We start from the raw sequence: 14963 nt of genomic DNA, 5'->3' as shown, positions 1-14963 counted from the left end.
ATAATCCATGTCTTACCCATATTTTATTCTTCTCATCTTTGCTTTAAACATCTCCCCAAACTAGTTTTAGGATTATCTTCCTAAAGTATAAACATCATCATGTCATTTCCTCAGTTTGCTTTCCAGTGCTTATGGGTAAAGCCCATCTTTACAGTTCTTATATCCATGGATTTTAGAGTCACCATGTGGTCTTTTGAAACTTCAAAGCCTTTGTTTTAGTTCTCTTCTGTCTCAAGGATGCTGATTACTCTTCATTTTTCAAAGGTCGAAAAACTCATCTCACTTCATTTCCAGCTCCAGAATCACAGCATTTGTTCATGATTATATTACAGCCAATCACACTTTATTAATAATTTAAGATCTTTCAGCCTCCACGTAAACCAATTTCATTTCATCAAATATTTACTGAACTTGTGTATATAAAAGGCCCTAGCCCGGCGTGGTGGTGCACGCCTTTAATCCCAATACTCAGAAGGCAGATCTCTGTGAGGCCGAAGGCAGTCTGGTCTAGATGGCGAGTTCCAGGACTACAGGGAGTTCCGGTCTCAAAAAGACCAAAATAATAATAATAAAAAGTTTTATTCCCGACTTCAAGGATATACCAGTGAATAAGTAGGTTGTGGCGAAAGTTACAGAGAAATTGTCGGGTGAATCTGATTTGAAGATTTACAGTTCAAAATTTACAGTCAGGAGACCAGTTTTCTGAAATACTTCAAAGTAATGCTTTTCAGAGGGACTCAAGTGTGAAATTCAGAAGTGAAGATACGTCAAGGACGAGGAGCAGGAATCGGCTGATGTGGTCGGAGTCATTAACGGCGGATGGTGTGTGAAACCCACGAAGCTCCGAGATATGGCGTCAGGACGCAGGTTTCCCGAGATGGGCAGGCCTCCCGTTGTCGGGGCGGAAGTGCACAGTGTGCTCAGTGTGGGTCCCTTGGGGAGCACTCCAAACCCTAAATAAACTTTCCCCTCGTCACTTCTCAGAGACCAAGCCTCTCCTTTGCGGCAGTGGCAAACAGTGACACAGAAGCTTCTCGAGTTTGGTAACACACTAGGAATCCGACCCCGTGGCCCAGAGGAGTCTACTGCAGAACCCGGCTAGTGATCCGCCTAAGTAGGCGGAAGAGGCGGGTATGCGAGGCTGCGCATGCGCATCAGTGTTCTCTAGCTCCTGTTAAGGCGCTGGTGCCTAAAAGGGGAAGGGCTGGATCGCAGCGCCGGAAGGAGTTGACTGGGCGGAGCTGAGAAGCCGCGGTGGTGGCTGCGCGCGCGCGCGGTTGCGAGAGGGAAACGCCGCGAGGGCCTTCGCAGGCCGGGGCTGTGGGGACGACGGACGGTGACTATGGCCGCGGCAGCAGGCGGCGGTCCGGGGGCGGCTGCGGGTACCGTGGGTGCAGGGGGTGCGGCGGCCTCTGGCCTGGCGGTTTATCGGAGGAAGGACGGGGGCCCGGCTAGCAAGTTTTGGGAGAGCCCGGACACCGTGTCCCAGCTGGATTCCGTGCGAGTCTGGCTGGGCAAGCACTACAAGAAGGTGGGTTCGCGCGCGCCGGTGAGGACTGGGGAGCCTCGCGACCGGGGCTGGAGACGGCTCTGGCCCTGGGTGAGCCTCGCGCCGCCCCTCCCCCGCGCGCGCCACGAGGGACAACAAAGGCCGGCTCCGCGCTCGCCACGCCCCCGCGGGCTGAGCTCCGCACTAGGAGACCTGGGGGCCTCTCCCGGGCCCACGCACCCGGCTTGGAAGCCCCTGCCTCGCTCTTTTCCTGGCTCTTCCATGCGAGAGCTGGTGGAGCTCGGCAGAGGCGCTGGGCGTGCGTCCTTTTGTTAGCCACCTTAGGTGTGTGAACAAAGAGGTTAAAGACTGAGCCCAGCATCTTAAAAGCTTTGAAGTTTTGTTTAGAGACCAATTTCTAAGTCGTTAGATAACCGAGGGTTTGCTGCCTGGTGTGGATTCGCTATGGGACCTAGGACGAGTGGCCTTTCAAGTTAGTTACAGAATGTTTAAGTCATGTATTATAAGGTGAATGGGTACTACAGAACTTGAAATGATGGTTTTCCACTTCATTGTACTTTTGGTAATGTATAAAAGTTTTGAGTACAAAAGTTAATGTGTCCTTTGATGAGCTCTTTACTGAGAACTCTTTATACTAGAAAACCTTACATCATTTGTATTTCCTTTGTAATGTTTTCCCATTTTTTGATGAAATTTCCCGTGTTTCTCCTACTTTGGAGTGTACATTCTGAGTCAGTGGTCTTAAAAGTTGTGACAACTCTTGGTTAATATTTATTTACACCTATTTGTGTGTGTGGATGCCAACCTACAGGCTTTGGTTCTCTCCTAACACTTTGTGGGTCCAGGAATCACACTCAGGCTGTCAGGCTTGGTAGCAACTGCCTTTACCTGCTGAGCCATCTCGCTGGCCCCAGTATTTAAGGTAGTGTAAAATCTCCCCTTTATGTAAATATTGAGGAATGACTCCCTTAGATGATAGAGTGAAACAGCCAGAAATTCTACTAAAATTTTAGGAGGCTGCCTGCCTGTTCTGTGCGTCCCCCTTTGAGGACTTTGTATGGGGATTGGAGAGTGCAAGGACTTAGGTTAGTCTTTCCACAATGTTCAGGATCATGATTGGCTTCATCCATACTAAATATCCTTAATATTTTTTTTTATAGAAAGGGAACTAATTTTTTGTTTGTTTTAAAAAATATTTTATTTTGTGTGTATGTTGCAACTATGTTGTCTAGTGTCCAAGGAGGCCAGAGGAGAGCATCAGTCCTGGAACTGGAGTTAATGATGGTTGTTAGCTGCCATGTGGGTGTTAGGATTTGAACCCGGGTCTTCTGCAAGAACAACCAGTGTTCTTAACTGTGGAGCCATCTCTCCAACCCTATTAATTGTTTTGACAAACCCCCTTCTCCTTTGAGATCACATTTGGGATTAGATTTTCTCATCTCAATGTACATTGATAAGAGTATTGGTCTCCCTTAACATAGAATACATTTGTTACTTTTTTTGTTTAGAGAACCTCACCAGTTCTTTTACTGATTTATTTTCAGGTAGTGTCCAATTGTGTAGCCCATGCTGACCTGGAGCTCAATAAGAGTGTTGGCTTCAGCCTGGCATGGTGCCTCACAACACCTTTAGTCTCAGCGCTGGGGAGGCAGAGGCAGGCTGATCTTTGTGAGTTTGGGACCAGCTTGGTCTATCTGCATAGCAGGTTCCAGGCCAGCTGGGGCTACAGGGGACCCTGTCTCAACAACAAAAAAAGAATGCTGGCTTCAAACTCAAGATCTTTTGCCTCAGGCTCAGGACTCTGTTGATTATGCCTCTAAGGTTTGAAAGACAAAAATCAAAAGGAATTTTGATATATTTCTGCTTGGTTCTACACTAAGCATTTCTGTTGCATTTAACTGCATTTTTAGAATGTATAAATTTTAAAAAAATTTTATTATTTTTATTTTATGTGTACACGTGTATTGCCTGCATGTAGGTAAGTGTACCTGTGTCGTGCAATGCTCACAGAAGACAGAAGAGGCTGTCAGATCCCCTGGAACTGGAGTTATGGACAGTTGTTAGCTGCCATGTGGGTGCTGGGATTTGAACCCGGGTCTTCTGCAAGAACAACCAGTGTTCTTAACTGCTGAGCTATCTCTCTAGCCTGGTTTGTTTGTTTTTCAAAACAGCAGCCCTAGCTGGTCTGCAAGTCACTCTTGGTCAGGGTGACCTCAACCTCACAGAAATCTGCCTGCTTTTGCCTCCTGATTGTTGGGATTAAAGGTGTGTGCCATCATGCTTGACTCTGAAAATTTTTGCATTTAATTTACTAATCATGCTTCCCTGTCATGTTACCCATTATCTTTTCTTGGCCATGAAGCTATCTACTGCTTCTCAATATGTATTTGATTTTTTTCAGTACAGGGAATTGAGTTCCAGCCTGGTACATTCTAAGCTCACTTCAGCACTGAGCTTCATTTTTGACCCATTTGCTACTGGTATGGGTATGGCTTTTGAAATTATACATCCTAGATGACTTTTTACTTTTTTATTATATTTATTTGGTGTGTGTACATGCATATTATTATGCATACATGTATGCAGGCTGAACGGCAATTTCTGGGAATTCTCTATTTCTACCATGTGAGTCCTGGGGATTGAACTCAGGTTATCAGAGCTATCTTACTGGCCCCTGTTGTGTGTTTTGAACGTTTTTTGTTTTTTGTTTTTTTTTTTGGTCTTTTTGAGACAGGGTCTCCCTGTAGTCCCAGCTGGCCTGGAACTCGCTCTGTAGACCAAGCTGGCCTTGAACTCAGAGATCCGTCTGCCTCTGCCTCCCGAGTGCTGGGATTAAAGCTGTGTCCAGCCATGCCTGGCACTGCCATGTGTATATTTTTATAAGTTTCTTTACAGCAGAGAATGTGCCTCAAATACCTACAAAGTTAGTATAGTGCCAATGCTTAGTAGGTACTAGGAAGCTTTCTTTTCTACACACTGTACCTGTTTTTAAGTCCTGTCTTTATCTTGCAGTATGTTCATGCAGATGCTCCTACCAATAAAACACTGGCTGGATTGGTGGTACAACTTCTTCAGTTCCAAGAAGATTCCTTTGGGAAACATGTTACCAACCCAGCCTTCACCAAGCTCCCTGTAAGTATACCATCCTCATCCTCTTAGGAGCATCTTCAGATTTTGTACTCTTAGGTATAGCTGATGGCTGATTTCCCTTGCTGCTGCCAGGCTGTAGGGAAAAGAAAAACAACCTGTAGAGAGAAGATTTTGTTTTCTTCCGAAAGTCTCATATAGTCCAGGCTGGCCTGGGATTGGCTATGTAGTAGAAGCTGGTTGGCTGTGAACTCCTGATCCTTCATACTCTACCTCTCTTGTACTGAGATTATGGTCATGTGCTACTATCCCTGGCTAGGTGGAATTCTTGCTTGCCATAAGTCATTTAACATATCTTAATCTGTAGCAATTACGAAGACTTGAGGATTATTCTAGTATAGGTGCTATGCTCTCTGCTGTGCTGTCTGTACTGTTCTTTGTCCTAATAGACTAGAATCTTATTGCAAGAGTACTTTATAAACAATTTTTAAAAAAAATTTATTTAGTGTGTGCTTAAATGTGTAAGTGCATGGGCACACACTTGCTACAGTGAACATGTGGAGGTCAGAGAAGTTTCAGGAATGGGTTCTCTATCATGTGGGTCACATGGCTCAAACTTAAGTCACTGGGTTTGGTGGCAAGTACTTTTACCTATTGTCTCCTCTCTTCCACACAAAGTAAATAAATATATGTAAAAAGAAACAAAACCAGGAAAAAAGTCAAAGAAACAGAATTGACTAGAATGGGTGTCCTGACTACCTTTAGTACTAAGTAGAAAGCCAGAGTAAAATTTTATATAGAACTAGAGAGAGACTTTTTACGCCCCTCAATGCTAGGGATTAAGCCTAGGGTTTCAAGTGCTGTCAGACTGAAGTTTTTAAATAACTTTTATACTTTAAAATTATTTTAGAGTAAAAGTTTTCAAAGATAGTACCCCTTTGCTCAGAATTCCTGATTGTCAATATTTTTTTTTCAGATTTGTATCAAGTTTTATAAAAGAATTCACAAATTCAGAGTTCCTATTAGTCTCTTGATGGAAGAGCCACTGTTAGGACTATAAGAAATAATTTAAGGGTCTCCAAATTAGGCGTCTTTTGTACTTAATGTGTAGCTTTTGCTGAAGAAGTCTATCTTCATACCAATCACCTTTGTAAGTTTATTAGTTTACAAACAATTGTAACACCCAGTTAATAAAATGGAAAGATAAAATGACTTAGTACTTTAAATAACTTCGAGCTCTGTACTGTGGCTCTTCATGAGAACTCTTGAACCAACAAGCAGATTTGGCTGAGCAAGGCTGCTGCCCTAGTGGGATTACAAGCCTTCCATGGCACTGCCTTCCTTTGACTAGTACAAGCCAATTAAGAACAGCTTCAGGAACAGTTCAAACCTTCACACAGCCATAAAAAACAGTGTAATAATTTAATGACTAGGTTTTTTGCTATAATTTTGGCAATAAATGGTTTCAGACTTGAAAGGCTATGGTTTAGAAGACCTAAAATTTCTAAACCAGTATTGACCATCTGTCAATATTTTAAAAATTTGCTTCATTCTCTTCCTCTTTTTATTTCTGGTCTTTTTCCTGGAGCCCCAACTGACCTGGAACTCTGCCTGCCTCTGCCTCCTAAGTGCTGGGACTAAAGGCACCAGTGCCTCATTATCTTTCTCATTCTTCATATATATCATATGGGTTTTTCCCCCTTCCATCATTATCTCTTAAATAGTTGAGTTTTTGTTGTTGTTTCTTTATTTTTGAGACAGGGTCTCCCTGTAGCCCCAGCTGTCCTGGAACTCACACTATGTAGACCAGGCTGGCCTTGAACTCAACAAAGATCTGCCTGCCTCTGCCTCCCTAGTGCTGGGATTAAAGGCGTGCACCAACATGCCCCGCTGAACTTGTTGAAATTTTTATTATTATTATTATTATTATTGTCTTTTTGAGACCGGGTCTCCCTATAGCCCTAGCTGGCCTGGAGCTCAAAGATATCTGCCTGGCTCTGCCTCCCAAGTACTGGCATTAAAGGGGTGCATCACCACACCTGGTTTATTTAATCGTTTTTTAAAAAATATTGTTTTATGTGTATGCATGTATTGCCTGCATGTATGTAAATGCACTCGTGTCTTCAGTGCCTTTGTAGTTCAGAAGAGGGTGTTGAATCCCCTGGAACTGGAGCGGTGGATGGCTAGCTACCATGTGGGTGCTGGGAATTCAACCTGGGTCTTCTGCAAGAGCAAGCCAGTGTTCTGAACTGCTGAGTCATCTTGCCAGCACTCAATTTTGCGTCTTTTCTAATGGTTCAGAACTGAGTGTGAATGCATAATTACATTCTAATATTTAATATTGGTACATGACTCCTCTGGTAATACTTTTCGATAATATAACAAAGACTTTTTTTTTTTTAACTTTATTTTGGGTCTGTTCTGGTACCTGCTATACTATAGACAAGGCTGGTCTTGAATTCATAGCATTTCTCCTGCCTTAACTTTTGGATTACAGATGTGAGCTATCATAACCAGTTTATTTACTTTAATATTTTATTATTTTATGTGTATGAGTATATTGCCTGCATGTATGTGAGTGCACCTGTGCCGTGCAGTGCCGTGGAGGTCAGAAAAGGGCTTTGGACTTCCCTGGAACTGGTTAATGACGGTTTGTAGCCAACATGTGGGTGCTGGGAATAGAACTTGGGTCCTCTGCAAGAGCATTCAGTGCTCTTAACCACTTTATGAGCTTATTTTTTTAATATTTTATTATTTTTTTATGAGTATGATTGTATTGCCTGCATGTAAGTGACCCGTGTTGTGCAGTGCCCTCGGAGGTCAGAAGAGGGCGTCAGATCCCCTAGAACAGCCCCATTAACTTAATTAATTAATTAATTAATTAATTATTTTTGGTCTTTTTTGAGACAGGGTCTCCCTGTACCCCAGCTGTGCTGGAACTCACTGTGTAGACCAGGCTGGCCTGGAACTCACAGAGATCCACCTGCCTCTGCCTCCCAAGTGCTAGGGTTAAAGGTGTGTGCCACCATACCTGGCCATTAACTGTATTTTTTAAAAGTTTTAAAATTAAACTTGTTGTGGAAGCTGGAGAGATGGCTCAGCCATTAAGAGCATTAGTTGCTCTCACAGAGGACCTGGGTTTGGTTCCCAGCACCCACATGGCTGCTAACAACCATGCATAACTTCAGTTCTAGGGGATCTGATGCCTTCTTCTGGTTGGGGATATTGCAGGACACAGGTCATTTACTCACATGCGGATAATACAGTCATACACATAAAAAAATAAAAATAGGGTTGGAGCGATGGCTCAGCAGTTAAGAACATTAACTGTTCTTGCAGAGAACCCGGGTTTGAATCTAGGCACCCAGTGGCAGCTAACAACTGTCCGAACTCCAGGTCCAGGGGATCTGACAGCCTCTTGTCCTCCGCTGGTGTGGCACAACACGGGTGCACTTACTTACATGCAGGCATAACATAACACTCATAAAGTAAAAATAATAAATAAAGGGGCCGGAGAGATGGCTCAGTGGTTGAGAAAGCTGACTGCTCTTGCAGAGGACCCAGGTGCGAATCCTGGTACCCACATGGTAGCTAAGACCTGTCCATAACTCCAGTTCCAGGGGATCTGACAGCCTCTTCTGTCCTCCGTGGGCATTGCATGACAAGGGTACACTTACCTACATGCAGGTAATACACACATACACATAAGATAAATAAATAAAATATTTTAAAAATACAGTTAATATTCATTTATTCAGTGTAGTTTATCAGATGTCACATAGAGTCAAATATACATATATAAAATAGTTTGTTTTCTTTCCTTGCTTTTAAGAGAGACTTCTTTTTTTTTTTTTTTTTTCTGGTCTTTTTGAGACAGGGTCTCTGTAGCTCCAGCTGTCCTGGAACTCACTATGTAGACCAGGCTGGCTTTGAACTGACAGAGATCTGCCTGCCTCTGCCTCTGGAGTGCTGGGATTAAAGGTGTGTGCTACCAAGCCTGGCTTTTTTTTTCACTTTTGAGATAAAGTCTCTCTATAGCCCCAGCTGGTCTGGAACTTGATATATATACCACACTAGCCTCAGTCTCAAAGAGATTTCCCGGCCTCTGCCTCCTGGGAATTAAAGGCATACACTGGGGCTGGAGAGATGGCTCAGTGGTTAAGGACACTGAGTGCTCTTGCAGAAGACCTGAGTTCGATTCCCAGCACCCACATGGTGGCTATGAACCATTCTTAACTCCAGTTCCAGGGGAATCCAAAGCCCTCTTCTGACTTCTGCATCATTGCACGACACGGGTGCACTCACATACATGCAGGCAATACACTCCTACACATAAAATAAAAATAATAAATAATTTTTTTTTTTTTGGTGTTTTTGAGACAGGGTCTCCCTGGAGCCCTAACTGTCTTGGAACTCACTATGTAGACCAGGCTGGCCGTGAACTCACAGAGATCCACCTGCCTCTGCCGAGTGCTGGGATTAAAGGCATGTGCCACCATGCCTGGCTAATAAAAATGTTTTTAAAGGCATATACCACCATGTGGGGCTAGTGTATTGAGTGTTACCTGCGTGGATATAAGTGCATTCGTGCTTACAGTGCTCTCAAAGGACATTGGAGTCCCTGAATTGTAGATACAGATGGCTGTTAGTTACCGTGTGTCCTGGGAACTAAACCTAGGCCTGCAGGAAGAGCAGACAGTACTCTTTAACCACTGAGCCATCTTTCCCAGGTCCTTTATTTTATTTATTTTTTTGTCTTTGTGAGACAGGGTTTCTCTGTAGCTCCAGTTGGCCTGGAATTGGCTATGGAGACCAGGCTGGCCTCAATTTCACAGGCCCTGGCCTCAATTTCACAGGTAATCGCTCTGCATTTTCCTCCTCAGAGCTGGGATTAAAGGTGTGTACCACTATGCCTGCCCCTTTAATTTTTAAGAAGGTTATATATATTTTATTTTTTTATGTGTGTAGTGTTTTGTCTGCACACATGTAAGTATAGCCATATGTGCAATGCTTGTAGAGGCCAGAAGAAACTGTCAGATTCCCTGAAACTGGAGTTGTGGATGGTTGTTAGCTACCAGGTGGGTGCTAGGAACCAAACCTGGTTCTTCTGTAAGAGGAGGTAGTGCTTTTGCCCACTGAGCACTAGTTCATATAAAATAAAAATATCATTTGTTGCTGGGCATGGTGGCACACACTTTAAATGTCAGCAGTCTGGAGGTGGAGGCAGGTATGTCTCTCTGAGATCAAGGCCAGCTTGGTTTACATAGTGAGTTTGAGACCTGCTGAACAGCAGACCTTGTCCCACAGAAAAAAAAGTACTAAAGAGATGGTTCCGCATTTAGGACCTGGGTTCAGATCCCAGCTAAAAATCCATGACGTGGGTACGCTTACATATAAAATAAAAATGAGTAAATTACTGTAGTCCCAGCACTTGGGAGGCAGAGGCAGGCGGATCTCTGTGAGTTCAAGGCCAACCTGGTCTACATAGTGACAGGACAGCTGGCGGGGGTGGGGGGGGCGCTACAGGGAGGCCCTGCTTCAAAAAAAAAGTAAATTAAAAAATATTAATAAATATGTGTATGAGTCACACTTTTGGTATTCCTAATTTCAAATATGTAAGTATCTAACAACATGACATTAATCAAGGACCTTTAGTCATGTAATTTTTTTTAATACATTTTTATTTTTATTAGTTTTTAAAAATATTTTTATTTTATGTGTATGCATGTATTGCCTGCATGTAGGTAAGTGCACTTGTGTCGTGCAATGCCGGTGGAGGACAGAAGAGGCTATCGGATCCCCTGGAACTGGAATTAAAGTTAGCTGCCATGTGGGTGCTGGGATTTGAACCAGTGTTCTTAACTGCTGAGCCATCTCTCCAGCCCCTTATTATTTTTATTTTATGTTTATGAGTGTATTGCCTGCATGCATGTGAGTGTACCTGTGTTGTACAATACCAAGGAGGTCAGAAAGAGGGCATTGGATTCCCCTGGAACTGGAGTTAAGGACGGTTTTTAGCCACCATGTGGGTGCTGGGAATTGAACCCGGGTCCTCTGCAAGAGCAGTCAGTGCTCTCAACTGCGGAGCCATCTCTGCAGCCCATAGTCATGGGATTTTTAACTCCTGGGAACTAAACCATTATTTACTTCAAGAGTTAGATTAGAGAAGGATATTTTTAGTCATCAGCTATAATTAAAAAAATTCATGGCTTAGTTCCGGTAGGACCAGATATACTTCTCTTCTTCTCAAAATAGAATTCTACATTTTCCCAAATGAAAGTGATTACTCTAATTTGTGGTAACATACAACAGAATTGAATAAGAAAGTTAAAAGCAAATAATTTTTTTAAAAACTTATTTTTAATCTGTGTATATGTGTGGGTGCCCATGGAAGCCAGAAGAGGGCATTAGATCCCCTGGAGCTGGAATTACAGGCAACTGTGAGTTGCCTGGTATAGGTGCTAGGACCTGAACTCTCATGTTCCACAAGATCAACAGCTCTTAAGCATTGAGTATTCTCTGTCCCTGCAAATAATGTTTTCTTTTGTTTGTTTTTGAGACACAGTCTCCCTGTAGTCTCAGTTGGTCTGGAACTTACTATTTAGACCGGGCTGGTGTGCATCTCATAAATGCCTTTAGTCCCAACATGCCAGAGTCGAGACCAGCTGGGGCTATAAGGAAACCCTGGTTATACGCATTAGTTTTTCATCACTTAGAAGGTAGAGGCAGGAGAATCAGAAGTAAGCCATAGCTACATGGTGAGTTGAGCCCACCCTGTACTATATGATATTCTGTCTTTGGGGATTAAACCAGGCCGGGCATGGTGGCGCATGCCTGTAGTCCCAGCACTTGGGAGGCAGAGGCAGGCAGATCTTTGTGAGTTCAAGGTCAGCCTGGTCTGTATAGTGAGTTCCAGGACAGCTGGGGCTACAGGGAGACCCTGCTTCAAAAAGACCCCCCCCCCAAAAAAAAATGCTGTGTACCAGGCCTGGTAGCTCAAGTCTTTTATACCCATTTACTTGGGAGGAGGCTAAGGCAAAGAGTTCAAGACCCACCTGGGCTACAGGTAAGTTTAAGGCCAATTTAGGTAATTTAGTGAGAACCTGACTTAAAAAGTCAGTGCCAGGCATGGTGGCGCACGCCTGTAGTCCAGCACTCGGGAGGCAGAGGCAGGCAGATCTCTGTGAGTTCAAGGCCAGCCTGGTCTACATAGTGAGTTCCAGGCCAGCTGGGACTACAGGGAGACCCTGTCTCAGAAAGACAAAAAAAAAAAAAGTTGGGCATGGTGGCACATGCCTTTAGTCCCAGCACTCCGGAGGCAGAGGTGGATCTCTGTGAGTTTGATGCCAGCCTGGTTTACATAGAGAGTTCCAGGTCATGTGGGGCTATAGGGAGACCCTGTCTCTAAAAGACCCAAAAGCATGAAAATAAAAAGTAAAATATTTGATTCAGTTTCAAGTGTTGTTTTTGGGTTGGGAGTATATTAATGGCATTGGAAAGGAAATTGTTTTTACTCTGTAAACTTATTAAAAAAATTTTGGGTGTGGGTGCTTGTGCATGTATATGCTGACATGTGGAAGTTAGTGATCCACCTGATATGTGTCAGGAAGCCCTATGCACTTTATTTTTAGGCAAAGTAGCCTGGAGCTTACCACTTAAGGTAGACTGGCTAGCCCGAATGCCTTAGGTAGCTTCTGTCTCCTCCAGAACTAATCATAGGTGTGCCTAGCTTTTACATAATGGTGATGGGGATCTGAACTCAGCAAGCACTTTTGTGACTGAGCCATCCTCACATTTATATCTTTAAATTTACAAAACATAGTTTAGACCTGAATAATTTTGTCAGAACTTTTATTTTTCTCTGTTTGTATAATTTTTAGGCAAAATGTTTCATGGATTTCAAAGCTGGAGGCACCCTGTGTCACATTCTTGGGGCTGCTTACAAGTACAAAAATGAACAGGGGTGGTAAGTTTTTATATTTATTTGTATGTTTTGATGTGTAAAGTTGACTTAATATTAAATCATATCCTTTTGTGTGGTGTTACAGAATTCTGTAAGAATTCTTAAAGCTGGGTGTGGTGGTGCAAGCCTTTAATCCCAGCACTTGGGAGGCATGGGAGGCAGAGGCAGGCAGATCTTTGTGAGTTCGAGGCCAGCCTGGTCTACATAGTGAGTTCCTGGACAGCTGGGGCTACAGGGAGACCCTGGGGGAAAAAAAAAAAAAAAAAAAAAAAAAAAAAAGTCTTAAGGTGTGAATTTTAAAAGGTGAGTTTTCAGAATTTATAAGTTGTGTTTTTCAAGAGCCTAGTTTCCATTGTTATGATAGATTTGGTTTTTGTGCTACTGGGCATTGAATCAAAGGTCTTGTGCATGTTGAGCATATGCCCTATCATGGTGTATATCCATAGCTGTGGGGAAATTATTTCCTATAGAGAATAGATAGGTACAAATGAGAAAGTAGGCTCACTGAGAAATTAGTGTATTATGAACTTGCAACATGGTTATTTGTGAACCTGATAGCAGTTTTTAAAAAAAATTTTTAATTTAATTTATTTTTTTTGGTCCTTTTTTCAGGGTCTCCCAGTAGCCTCAGCTGGCGTGGAACTCACTATGTAGTCCAGGCTGGCCTTGAACTCACAGAGATCCGCCTGCCTCTGCCTCCTGAGTGCTGGGATTAAATGCATGTGCCACTATGCCTGGCTCAAAAAAAAAACAACAAATAATTTTTTTTATGATTTTTTTTTTTTTAATTAAAGAAATTTTTTGTTTGAGTATTTGCTTGCTGCTTATGGAAAATAGGGTGTTGGATCTTTTTTAAAAAAAATTCTTATTTAGTTAGGCATGGTGGCGCACACCTTTAATCCCGGCACTCGGGAGGCAGAGGCAGAGGCAGGCAGATCTCTGAGTTTGAGGTCAGTCTGGTCTCCATAGCGAATCCAGGCCAGCTAGGGCTACAAGGGAGACCCTATCTCAAAAAGATGGGAAAAAAAAATTACTTATTTAATAACCACATGATTAGAAGAAGCATTTCATTACAGCATTAACGCATTCAATAATAATTTCCAGTGCAAAGATGCATCTCTTTCAAAATTAGCTGTAAAGTTTTAGGTTCACAGTTGAATTGATACAGTTATGCTGTATTGAACTCAATATAAATCTACCCTATAAGACATAAAATAGAATGAGGTTTTAACCTTCACAAAAGATCTCCGTTTCATTTTAAAATACACTGTTTCATACAGAGAAACTCTTTTTTAATGCTACTAACACTTAGATGTTTGCGCATTCGTCTCTAATCTCTTATGTATCTGATTATTACTAGTCACAGTCGGTTACTTTCTGAGATCCTTGGCACCTGAGCATGGATATAAAATCATCATGTAGATTTCACTGGTAATGTGTTTCAGCTCTACTAATTAGCATGAATCAAATTTTTACACTTCTTCCTCAAATACAACTTTTTTTTGTTGATTTTTGTGTGTATTTCATACAGAACATCCCACAACAATCTTATTCATGTATATACCCACATGCCAAATGGCACCCTCCTGTAGTCCCCCCAACCCCACCCTAACCCATCTGGAGCCCATATACTCTGTAATCCCTTACTGTTCACTGTGTTGTTGGTGCCCCCAGCTGTTCTCCAGTGCTTGTTCATCTGCTGAATCTAGTCAGCCTATCTAGAGTTCCTTGTTTTAGGAAGATAAGCTCTTCCTCATCTAGCAACAATTAGTTGCCAATATTCCTTTAGATAAGATTGGGGTCTGCTGTTTATTTTCCCAGGTTACTGTCTGGGAGTCTCTTGGGCCACCCTGGCCAACACCTCAAAGGAAGGTATCCTGTCTGGCATTGTTTCTTGTTATGTAGCTTTTAGCTATACAGATGGACTCTTAATTATATTGATCCCTTTAATCTTTGGTTATAATTTTCCTTTTGGGTGTTTAAGACCATACAGTTGGCCCAGACAAACCAGTTTATTTTTATTCTTAAGGTCGTTTGAGGATCTGTTCCTCAGGAGTCACATGGGCTTGGGAAGGGTCCCTGGCTTCTTTCTTTTACCAGTTCCATCTATGGGAAGATAAACAAAAGGTCCTGATCGACTGTGGCTGGCTTCACTTGGAAGCATGGAGGAAATATTTCCTCTGTGTTGACCCTCCTCTTTATAGACTGGACACTGGTTCAAGTCCATCTGGTGGGGTTTCCATGTCCTCCTTGATGAAGAGGACAGGTGATGCACCACAGTTAACAGGACATTTTGAGAGATGCTCATAGTCCCCTGGAGCTTAGTTGACCTAGGAGGGCAAGGAGCAAAAACTGTCCTTTATGTCCCTCTGACCAAATTAGTATAGACCTCAAAGTAAAGCT

At 42.8% G+C, this 14963-nt stretch overlaps 1 protein-coding gene across 3 annotated transcripts in view; it reads left to right on the top strand.

The window, feature by feature from the left end:
- Positions 1–1220: 1220 nt before the first annotated feature.
- The window catches only part of Smarcc1 (SWI/SNF related, matrix associated, actin dependent regulator of chromatin subfamily c member 1), a 128794-nt gene continuing 115051 nt past the window's right edge, over positions 1221–14963 (top strand). For 2 of the 3 annotated variants that reach the window (XM_029562282.1, XM_008830731.3), the window contains exons 1-3: positions 1221–1531; positions 4523–4642; positions 12478–12563. In XM_029562282.1, the coding sequence (XP_029418142.1) occupies positions 1343–1531; positions 4523–4642; positions 12478–12563 (395 nt within the window). In that variant the 5' untranslated portion in view covers positions 1221–1342. The remainder of the gene's footprint in view (positions 1532–4522; positions 4643–12477; positions 12564–14963) is intronic. The other variant, XM_008830740.3, reaches the window with a different exon arrangement.

Source organism: Nannospalax galili, unplaced genomic scaffold (genome assembly GCF_000622305.1).
Source record: "Nannospalax galili isolate Female #2095 unplaced genomic scaffold, S.galili_v1.0 scaffold1050, whole genome shotgun sequence".
Taxonomy (NCBI): domain Eukaryota; kingdom Metazoa; phylum Chordata; class Mammalia; order Rodentia; family Spalacidae; genus Nannospalax; species Nannospalax galili.
The sequence above is the reverse complement of the archived record's forward strand: the minus strand, read 5'-3'. Positions and strand labels throughout refer to the sequence as shown.